Source organism: Cryptomeria japonica, chromosome 11, assembly GCF_030272615.1.
Source record: "Cryptomeria japonica chromosome 11, Sugi_1.0, whole genome shotgun sequence".
NCBI classification, from domain to species: Eukaryota; Viridiplantae; Streptophyta; class Pinopsida; order Cupressales; family Cupressaceae; genus Cryptomeria; species Cryptomeria japonica.
In genome coordinates, this window is record NC_081415.1 from 28,919,987 (window position 1) to 28,932,184 (window position 12,198).

General features: G+C 30.3%; 1 protein-coding gene across 1 annotated transcript; it reads right to left on the reverse strand.

Annotated features, from left to right (window-relative positions):
• Positions 1–7,689: 7,689 nt before the first annotated feature.
• LOC131050845 (shikimate O-hydroxycinnamoyltransferase) lies at positions 7,690–9,732 on the reverse strand. Its single transcript, XM_057985139.2, has 2 exons — positions 9,343–9,732; positions 7,690–8,556 (listed from the first exon to the last, which is right to left on the reverse strand). Exons 1-2 carry the CDS (start codon positions 9,730–9,732, stop codon positions 7,690–7,692), a joined length of 1,257 nt encoding a protein of 418 aa, XP_057841122.2.
• Between the last annotated feature and the right edge of the window lie 2,466 nt (positions 9,733–12,198).

Genomic DNA, 12,198 nt, shown 5'->3' on the forward strand with positions numbered 1-12,198 from the left:
AAGGTTCCACTTCCATCACTAGATTTAGGATTTTCTCCCAGTTATAGATTGGACCTGATTTATTATGGAAGGAAAGGGTGAAAAAAAAAGGTATGAGAAAGAGTTTTATTATGGATGACATTCCAATATTAAGTAGATCAATAACAAGGCATGATGAGAATGGGTAAATTTATTATGAAATGAAAGGCTCTGAGTTTGTGCAAAGTGAAAAGGCAAAAGGAAAAATTGGATCTTAAAGGAGGGAGGATCAAAGTCACTACACATGGTGCTGGTAACCTCGGTTTTCACCATGCTACTTGCCTAGGGTGCCATCGAAGTGGTTTTCACCGTGGACAAATTTATTTCTCTTTACTTTTTTTTTTATTTTTCAATTTTTTTTTTGTGTCACAAGGCGTCTATTTACCAGGTTTTCATTTTTCCTTTTTTTTTTTTTTGAATTTTTGATATTTTGATATTTTTAATTAGGATACTTTGAAAAAGTGTGTAAAACTTGAGAAGGTGCATATTATTAATAGGATCCTCCAAAGGTTCTCCATCTGGTGTTGAAAGTTGATATGCACCTGATCCATATACTATTGTGATGACGTAAGGGCCAAGCCAATTTGGTTCAAACTTACCCTTTTTCTCTCAGTCTTGCTGATTCTTAGGATTTTCTCTTAGAACTAATTCACCCACCTCAAATGTGTGAGGCTTTACTTTATGATTATATCTTCAACTCATTCGTTGCCGATATGCTTTAAGATGATTGAAATCACTTTTTCTATGCTCATCCAATAATTCCAAATCTTGTGAGTGAGAGACCCTATAGTCTTCATCATTGATGAGATCACACAAAGAGATCCACAGGGATGGTAACTCAACCTCAATAGGAAAGATGACTTCTTCACCATAAAAAAGTGAATACGAAGTGACTATAGTGGGTGTACATATACTTGTGCGATATGCCCAAAGTGAAGGATTGAGTTGGATATACTAGTTTTGGCCAACGTCATCGACTGTCTTCTTGAGAATTTTAAGGATAAGTTTGTTAGACACCTCAACTTGATCATTACCTCGAGGGTAATATGGAGTGAAAAAGAGATGATGGATATGGAATCAATCACAAACCTCATGAACATCCTAATTCTTGAAAGGACACCTATTGTTAAAGACAATGAAAAGGAGAACATCATATTGACAAATGATATAATTGAGGATAAAGGTTTCTATATTCTTTCTGGTGACTTGGGTGAGAGGAACAATCTCAATCTACTTCCTGAAATATTCTGTGGCTATAAGGATAAATTTGTGGCCACTGGAGGAACTTGGAGGGTGAATCTTACCCACGAGATTGAGCCTCCATTGGCAAAAATGCCATGAGGTAGTGATCAACTGAAGTTCTTTTGTTGATGTGTGAACGAGGTCTTCATGAATCTGACACTACTTACACTTTATGACAAATTGATATGAGTCATTTTCCATAGTAGGCCAGTAGTATGCAGTCCTCATAAGTTTCTTGGCTAAGGTTGAACCACTAGAGTGAGCATTGCATATACCTTTGTGGACATCACATAACACAATCTAGGCTTCGTCACTTTCTAAACATCTAAGGAGAGTACCATCTAGACCCCGTCGGTAAATGGTATCTGCTAAGATGACATAGTGGGAGGATTGGCGAATGAAGGTACGATGTTGATTGTTGGAAAGGTTGGGTGGAAGGATATTGTAGTGAAGGTAAGTGAAAATGCTACCGTACCAAGGGGAATCGGGACTAATGACACATATCATTTCTACAGGAGTAATCTCATATGAGGGAACCAAAAGATTATCTTAAGGTTATCACATTTTGTTTATCTTAAGGTTTTTATCTCTAATTTCTTTTGTTCGTGTATTCATTTTTTGTAAAAACCAACATGTGCTATTTTGGGCATGAATTTTTACTCGCTCATAGAATTTTGAAACAAATTATATTTTCATAAATTAGACTTCATTCTAAACATATTTAAAAAAAAGATTATTTTTCCAAAAAATTATGGGGGAATATGCTCAAATTTTTATTTTTTAGGATGTGTCCACTTTGAAAATTAGTAAAAAATCATATATTTATTAAAAAAATTAATCAAAAAATGATGCATAAAGTATATGGCGTTAGCTAATTTCTCACTAGAGCAATTTAAAAATTCTAAAAAAAAGTTGTCATTTTAGGGGGAAGCACTATAGATGCTATGCTATGTTTCTATTGAAAAAATAAGACCACTTTGTGTTCTCCTTTTTGAAACCACTTTGAAACCCTTAATCTTCACTGTTTTCAAAACAAGTCAGTAATTTAGAAAGTAGATTTGGAGCGTGCTACAACTCTTGTTCTTGTTACATCTTCAAAATTTGAGTGTAACTATCTTCATTTTCTTGTTGAAGTTCAAACTTTGCCAATTTTAGAAAAAAGAAAGAAAAAAAGGAGCATCTTAAGATCCCTTTTTCGTCCCCCATCTTGGTTTACTTACCCATATATTTATCTTCAGAGGGGATACTCGAGTCTTTGGATATTGTTCTACATTTATCTTCACTAGATCTTGGAAATCTTGTCTTTTGTTAACAATGTGGCCTATTACATTTGATTAGGAAGGGGCAACTATCACCATCAACATGAGGACACTTGAGAAACTTTCAAAGACTGGTTTTATTTCTTCCTAAAGGGAGTAACATTGTTAAAAAATCATGGACCAACTCCTGCATCCAATTTTAGGTATATACAATTAGTGCACATTCTACATTGAGGGGGGGCTGCATGGTCTCTCTTCTTCGGACGTTTTCCTCACATAGGGTTTTGTCCTTCTCATTCTTCTTTGAGAGTCTTTTGTATTTTCATATCTCTTTTGGAGATGAATGAACTTTTCCCACTGGGTTTTCTCCCTTTCTCTATTTATGAGAGATTGATTTGCATTTGTACTTGGTTACTTAACGTGGCCTTGTAGTTGAGATCCATCTTGCATTTGTGTACATTTTCCTTAAGTTGCACTCAAGGGGGGTGTTGGCGTGATTAAGTGTTGTACCTAGTAAGTTCTTCTCCTAGGTCCTAATAACACATGTTACTTAAGTTTACTTAGGGACCGCATAAGACATTTCCACCTTTAGTGAACTTATCAAATTCTCTCTTTTTTGTTGAAGTTTCAAAGCTTTGATACAATGTTGAATTTTGCAACACAAGCATGGAAGATTAAATGACAAACAAGAACACCTTCCACAAATGAGAGATGAACAAATGAATGCTATATTACTCAAAAATAAAAGATACATAAATATAGGATTATATGATGAATTACAATTGTACAATGAAGTGTTTATAAAGAAAGTATAGAGCTAAATTTAGGAGAAGTAAAGTGCAAGCATGGGAAACTAAATAAAGCTAAGTTCTAGCTAAAATAGATGCATAAAGGTTAAACTAGGTGCACAACTAAAATAAGCACTCTTAAGTGAACTTAAGCAAAAAAGCATAACTAGTTGTAAAAAAAACAAACTAATAGCTAAATATTCTCTAGCATTTTCCACCTCATGTGGGCAATAACTTATCACTTTATGTATATCATATCATGAATAATATTATGTTATCCTACGTCTCACCTTGGCCTACATAACCAAGGGGTCTCCTTTGTAATCTCAATTCCATTCTATTGCATTTTTTATGAGAATACAGTTTATTCTTGTCATGTTGATCTTTTCACATTGTACTACTTTCCATCAGACGTCTAGATCTTAGATGGTCTTACAATATATGCTTTTTGTTGTCTAGATCTTAGTCATGAACGCATTCTTCTCCATTATAAACAATCTAACTACCTTTTGCCAATATGATTTATGATGACGACACTTCTTTCATATAATATGATAATGATTTACATCCCTCAATTGTCTCAATATATCTAATATTAATGACTCGAATGATTAATTGCAATGTTCTACCCAGTGATGACAATATCCTTCATGCATCTCATGATAGTCTTTCGTCTACGTCATTGGACACTCTTTGTGCTTACACCTGGCAATCTATATTTTCTTCATTTATCTAATGAGGAATTTAGTGTCGTTTAATTAGTAGAGACATATGTCGTTAAAAGGGAATAGTGGACTTCCTAGTGGGCTGATAAACTTTAATGCAATTCCTAGGAATGCCTATTTCGTTCAGATATATGGTGATGGCCTATCACCATGGATCTCTTGCAGAATAAGCTATCTCTGTGTTCAATATGTGTTCAGAATAAGCTATTGGAAGAGAGGAAAATAGCCTTTCCTTCTACGCAACAAGAGTACAAGCTAATGAACAAGAGTACAAGCTAATGATTATTAGGGTTGCTTACATGAGAAGTGCTAATCAAAAGGGAAATTCTACAATGGGATGCGCTTCTTTTATGAATTATGTACTCTCAAAAAGATGCAATCTTTTGATCTGTATTGATTTTTGCCACCATTTTTATAAAATATTTGCCTTTCATTGAATCTTACGTTGTCTGTAAAGACAGAGCCTATTCTTTAAACTTGCATTTCTTGTAAGGAGCCAATTCTTGTAATGGAAACTTATGCTAATGTACATGTGTCTAAAGCTTTTTCAGAGCCTATTCTTGTAATAGCAATTGCATCTACATCATCGACAATTCAGGGTATGCAATTTATATTGTCTTTTTCAAGATTATTTTCTCTTCTGATTCATGGGAAAAAAATAGTTGGCATAGTAAACTACACTAGTCTTTCTTCTGATTTATTAATTGGGCATGGCACAAAAAATGAATTTCAACTTTCTGTATTTAGGCATTCATTATTATTTCTGGTTCACGTCTCCATGTGTGGAATTAGTGTGAGTATTTTTTCTGAGCTATGTAATCTTGGTCTGTTTGAAACTTTTTTCTATCAATTTAATAAATGGTCAGTTCTTAAGATGTATCAAAATATCAATCTCTTTTATATATTGTCAATACATTGTAAAAGATGCCACAATTCTATCTTTACCATGTAAAGAAGGAGATGTCATTCTAATCTCATGTCAAACTTGTGCATGAATATTATCATCAACATTCTAAATCAGTTGGAAAGCCCCATTAAGGATGTCATCAACCGAGTAATTGGATCAAGCTCTCTTGAACTAGAAATATATAACAAAGAACTAATGTTAATGTCCCTTTATTTATTGTTTCAAATTTACTTGATTTAATTGATTAAAAAAAATTAGTTAAGGGGTTGGTTTAACTTTTTTTTAAAGAATGGATTACTACATAGTTTAAAAAAAGACCTAGAAATAGATGTTCCTTTCTTTCTAAATCATTCAGTAGTCATTGGTTATGGAGTCCATATGCTTACATGTCTATAGCTCTATTTAATGAAAGTGAGGTCCATTTTGATTTTTTCTTAGTATGGTTGAGAAAATATTGTTAGTTTCTAGTAGTGATCTTCATCTTCATCTGATGCTAGGGATCATGGGAAACCTTTGTATATGATTAAGAATTTGAAGGTATCCTTTAAGGTCTTATTATTGCATGTCGACAAATAAATTGTTGATAGAATAAGAAGGGAAAATTGTCTCGTCGTTGACCAATAAAGATCATTGTTGAAGATAGATCAAGTGGATAGAATGATGTTGATAATAATAACTAAGATTTCTATTTGTATTACTATTAAATATATGACCATATAAATTTAGTTTTATATCAATTGATATATAAAGATATGGTCACATTGGTGATCTAAAAAGAAATACCTCATGTATTTTTATAAATGATGGTACTCTTTGATGGCCAAGATCTTTGAAAATTTGATTTTTCCTTTACACTCTAATTACAATCTATATGTTGAAAATTGATTTATATAAACTAAAGGGAAAGGACTTAGATACAAACCTTATTATATAAAAAAATATATAATTGTGTCATTAATTTGATTCATCCTATTAGAATTTAGAAGACTTAAAACTGCATTAGCCATCTCAATTCATTCGCATACAACTTTTTCACTAAATATTTTTTTGTTTTATAACATTCATCTTATTATTAAATATTTTATATATTTTTTAATATTTTCATTTTCATTATAGATTTCAATGTTTCCATTTTCAATAAACATTTATTAAATTAAAAAAATCTATCTTTTAAACATTAACAACTTCAATTTCATTTTTATTTATATTAAAGAAGAGTGATTGCATTGATAACTATACAATTAACCAACCTTTTATAATTATTTTTTCAAAAACCTATTTATTGAACTACTTTAATATTCTTCACTTTGTATCATACAAAAATTCTATAATTGTTTTAAAATACTAATTGTGGATTTATCAGGTCTAGTTCAATTTTTTTATTTCTTTATTTTTTATATTAAATTAATATATATATATATATATATATATATATATAGACTCAAATTTGGTTTCCTTAAAAAAACTTTAAAATTTGCAAAGCATGAGATGAGTGGCATCCAAGATTTTATTCAACTTTTAACCTTCAAACTAAGGTGCTAGTTCAATTTTAAAAAATAAAAACTTATATTTATAGAAGAAATTTTCATATTCTAAAAAAAATAATTTAATTTTTATTATAAATATATTGCTTAATTATTAATTATTTTTTAAATAAACCACGTCTATACATCATATTTATTGAAAGACTCATAACTTTAATTCATTAGAACTAAAAATTTAGAAATACTTTACTCTTTACATATGAAACTTAATTGAATTTTATTTTTTCAACAAATAAATAATCATTCATTTATATTTTTAAACATTACATCAAAAGAATATTAATTAATTGTTTGATTTTCTCATACAATTTCATGAATCCTTTACACTAATAGAATGTTTTAAAAGGAAAATCTTAAATTTTTATTTAGTAATCCTTTACACTAATAGAATGTTTTAAAAGGAAAATCTTAAATTTTTATTTAGTAAAAATATTTATTTATTGAAATTTGAAATAATACTCTTGTAAAAAATGTGATTTTCTCTAATGATTAATAAAAATCATTTAAAAACAAATTAGTATTTTTTAAATTATATTCAAAATGTTAAAAGTTTTATTGCTAATAATATTTTTGAGATTTTGTCGACAAATCATTCAACTTGATATACAAAATTACCTTATATCCCTTAAAAGTGTTTGTTGACTAATCATGAACTTACACATACACAATACAAAAATTCATTATTTATAAAATTTAATCTTTAAATTTAAAAGTATGTATTAGATAGAAAATTAATTTAAATAATGTAAAATATTTTGCATGTAGTTTTATACACAATATATATTTTTATTAAAAACTAGAATTGAAACAATAATATATATTTTTTATAAATTGAAATTCAAATAGCTTCATTTTTTATATGACTATTGTTTAAAAATATTTTTTTCATACATGAAACTAATAATTTACAAGCTCTTGCAACAGAAACATGAGACTAATATTAGCTTCTTTTGATCGAGAGTCACAACTTACAAATCTACTTATTTAGAAACCACGTCCACATTGGAAGTGACTAATGAAAGACCAAAAATTACAACTTAAAATGCCATATTAGGTGTCCTATTGGGATTTATACTTGGATCTCCACATTGAGAAGTCAATGCTTTAACCAATTAAACACAACCCCTTGGACATTCAAATAGTCTTATTAAGATTGATTTTGAGTACAAATTTAATACCAAGGTATTGTTTACGAAGGAAATGTAATCAAATGTTGAGCCCAGTATGTTCGAGTACATCCATATGTACTTTTGGCAAGCAAACCACAACTTCTACACCCCCAAAATGATTGTATGAATCAAAAAATATTATAAGACCTTCAATGGGCATCAATGAAGGGCCTACATACAATGGTTCTCCCATTCCAAAATGAAAATTACTTATTGGAAATTTCATCCAACTCAATGGTATCACATCAGTTCCATGATTAAGGCTCGTTGGCCCCAAGGTTTCCTTCCTTAGCTCAAAAAAATCAATTGTTGAACGTAAAAAATTATCATCAACCTTAGTAACTGCCTTGTGGGTTATCTCTGCAACAAATTCTAAAGACCCATTTATGATTTCTGATGCAATAGTTTGAGCACCTGATTCATAGACAACATTGCCCAAGTATCCTTGAGGCAAGGGAGGATTCAACCTTTTTCTTCCATCCACTGGAATGCTAACTTTTGTTTTTACATCCTCATCAAGCCCTCGAGCTTTTGTAATGCATTTCCACATATGGGCAACAAGGATCTCAAAAGTAGTATAGGGTTTCTTTAATTTGTCAGATCCATTTACCTTTGACTTGAGTTTTTCTAAGAATATTGCATCAAAATGAAACTTTTTTGTGATTAGACTCGACATTATTGGAAATTGTTCATGGGTCATAGTATTATACTCACAATGATCAAAACATGGTTGGGGAGGATCTCTTGCTTTCAATAGAGACCGGTCATTTACCGGAGGTAGAATACTCTCTCCTCTAACAACTTTTCCCCTTGAATTAATGAAAAAAGTAGCTGCTTGTCCATCTGCAACATAATGATGACTAGCTAGGCCTATCACCAATCCTCCACAAGCAAATTGAGTAAACTACATCAACAAACATATTTACCAAAATCATGTTAGTCTAATATGTGTAAAAGATGTCTTATAATACTTGCATATGTAAATTCATTTCCTTGTACTAGATATAATGGGATATGATACTTCAATGAGTAAGATAAATAGTTGTTTGAAGATAGATATATCATGCATTTTAAGATATCTATATTTGTATTGCTTCATCACTATCAAGTATTACTTCATCATTTATAATTCCTCTAATCTAATTCTTATAATACCTACATATGTAAATTCATTTCCTTGAATGGATATAGTGGAATATGATACCCGAATGAGAAGATAGATAGTTGTTTGAAGATATCTATACTTGTATTGCTTTGTAATTATTAAATATATCACTTCATCATTTCTAATCTATCTAATCTAAGTCTTATAATATCTACAAACATAAATTCATTTCTTTACATGGATATAATGGAGTGTGATACCCAAATGAGTAAGATAAATGAGTAAGATAGATAGTTGTTTAAAGATGGATAGATGCATTTTAAATTATGTATGCTTATATTGCTTCATCATTACCATGTATTACTTCATCATGTCTAATTGTTCTAATCTAAGTCCTATAATACCTTATACCTAAATTCATTTCCTTACATGGATATAGTGAGATATGATACCTGAATGAGTAAGATACATAATTGTTTGAAGATAGATAGACGCCTTCTAAGATATATATACTTGCATTGATTCTAGTATAATAACTGCATACGCAAATTCATTTCCTTGCATGGGTATAGTGAGGTATGATACCTGCAAGAGTAAGAGCTCAACGACCATGGTGGGTGTGGGTGGTATCAACTCAAGGAGGAATTCAGAGGGATGAAAGGGCATTGCATCTGCTATTGTCCCATCTGCTTCGCCTTCTATCACAAGCACACCCTCATCATTCAGATTGATACCAAGGCAGCCATTGGTTGTTTCTTTCGTGTATCTCCCTGCCCATTCTCTGAACTCTGCCAGAACTTTGGCCAGTCCTTCCTTCAAAACCTCTGAGGTTGGGGTGGGAGCTTCAAAAACATAAGCCACCTTGTTGAACATTGGGTGTGCAATCAAATCGAAATTGCTCAGTTCAACAAGCTTACGTTGATCTTTACCCGCACAGGGTTTGATCAATACACCTTCACCTCTCAACACCTTCATTCTTCTTTCTCTCTTCTGCAAATGCAATGTCTTAATCTGCTATTCTGAACCATTTGTTCTCAATATATAATGAAAGTTAGCCAACTGCCTAGTGTGTAGAAATTGAAAAAAAAAATTCTCTGTGATTGAATTTCTTCTCAGATGAGGTGTCTGATAAGATCGCTATCATCATCATTATCTGCAGAGACTTGTACATCGTTTACCAGTTCAGATGAGGTGTCTGATAAGATCGCTATCATCATCATTATCTGTAGAGACTTGTACATCGTTTACCAGTTCAGCATTGCAAAGCCAACTACTGTGCATTCTTGTATTTGCATAATTTTTGTGTTGATTGATTAATTTAGGTTGGTGTTTGTATGACTTTATGTTTTTAATTAATTTTATATTAATAAAAAAACATTTTTTAATTTGTTGTATAAAATAGTTATTTGAAGATGGATATTCTTTTGTATCTTTTAGCATTTAAAATTGTTTCATCATTATCATGTATTAATTCATCTTTGTCATACATTATTTTATTATTAGTATTGTTGTAGGCAATACTATTGCATTCAAATGAAGTTTTATTAATCAATTGGTTTGTACCTATGAAAAGTGATTATTATTTTTGTTTTCAAAATAAACTTGTTTTCTATAAACTTGAGATTTATATTTTAAAACTTAATATGTTGTAAAATTGGTTTAAAAAGTTTGGTGTTATAAGAACAAATTTCTAAGAATAATAGATTTTTTAAGTTTTTTTAATTTTTTTTCTTTTTGTAAATGAAATTTACATTTTAAATAGTTTTTTCTTTTCATTTTTTTTATTTATAATATTGTGAATAAAATGATTTTTCTTTATTGATATATAAATTTTAATAATTTTTATTTGTCAAAATATAATAATAAAATCAATTAGTTATTTTATAGGGAGTTGATTCACACCATTTAAATTAATTTAAATAAAAAATTACATTACACAACAAATATTTCTATTAAAAAAAGATCCAATTATTGTATGTATTCTTTATGATTATAATTTTCTATAACTTTTTTTAAATCACTCTATTTTTAAATATTTTATCATTTATTGTATAAAATATTTGTTTGAAGATTAATATTCTTTTGAGTCTTTTAGCTAGATGCATTTAAGATATCTATACTTTTATTGTTCCATCATTATCCTGCATTACTTTATCATTATAATATATTTCTTCATTATTTGTAATTGGTATGAATTACATATTACATATAATATATAACATACATACATTGTATTTTCAAATTGAAAAAGGGTTCATGGATCAAATATCTGATTCAATCAGATATCCAATCCCTGTGGGTATTTTATACTCGATTGGGACAACCCGTGGGCCATTTTTACCCATGGGCTATGTGAATTGGAGCGATCTGATATCGAATCCAAGTATACAGTATCCGATTTGTTAGGAATTTTTTTTTGTAAAATCTTGATAATAAGTATGATTTTTTTTATTTCCTTGTATTTTTATCATTTATTTGTTTTTAGATTTTTTTGATATAAATTAGGTTTTTTGATTTCAAATACACTATTGCTTGATTTTTTTTTAATTAAATCCAAATTTCCAACTTCAATCAGGTAAAATGAGTGGTAATAATTACAATCCATAATCGCCACAATTGCCACAACCTCCATTACCAAACCCTTAGTTACTAAACCCCCTCAATTTAAGACTTAATTGGTCAAAATTTGAACCAATTACGGGGCATTGCAAATGTTTATAGTTGAATCGCTGGTCTATCTAACATGTTAACCACATTAAATGCTAAAACAACTAATATAGAAACCATCACCATTGAGCACAATGCCATTCTTTTGTGGCGGTAGGCCATGAGGGATAAATATGCAGATGGCTTGACCTATGATCAGGTGAATGAGCTTGAGATATCTAAAGCCAATATTTCTGCACTGTTCATTAATCCTCACACTAGACTGTTGGCATTACTGATGGAGATGATGATGAGATGAGAAGACGACCGGTAAAGCTGATATGATGAGGAGATTGTTGGCATGATGATGATCTAGTTATAATAAGTTGTTTGATGTCTTTATTTGTGTTGTCATTGATGGAAACCATTTTTGTTTAGTCATCTAGGTCATCTAGACTAACCAGTATAGCCTAATTGGTAGTGGAATCAACTAGACAACAAAACTGCTAAGTTGACAGTCAACCAGTAAACATGAATAATGCGATGATCAAGAGACTGGTATGGATGATTGGAGAAGATTCAAGTGTTGCGGTTCAGAATATATGTTTATAACATTGGCATGAGTATGTTATTGAAATCGCATCAAGTTTGATGAACTGGAAAGAACACTTGTAATTGACTGATATGAACTCTATGAAGAAGAATGAATACCAGTGACAAATCTTTAACCGGTAATGATTTATGGTTTGGCGATGGATCTTATCATGTTCATAACTTTGTGATGATATGTCAGAA

Bases quoted from the DNA above. Each gene is read 5' to 3' on its own strand.
- LOC131050845 (XM_057985139.2), bottom strand. From the start codon at position 9,732: ATGAAGGTGTTGAGAGGTGAAGGTGTATTGATCAAACCCTGTGCGGGT. The intron at 8,557-9,342 runs GTATCATACCTC...TTGTTGATGTAG, and splicing joins TTGAGCTCTTACTCTTGCAG to TTTACTCAATTTGCTTGTGG.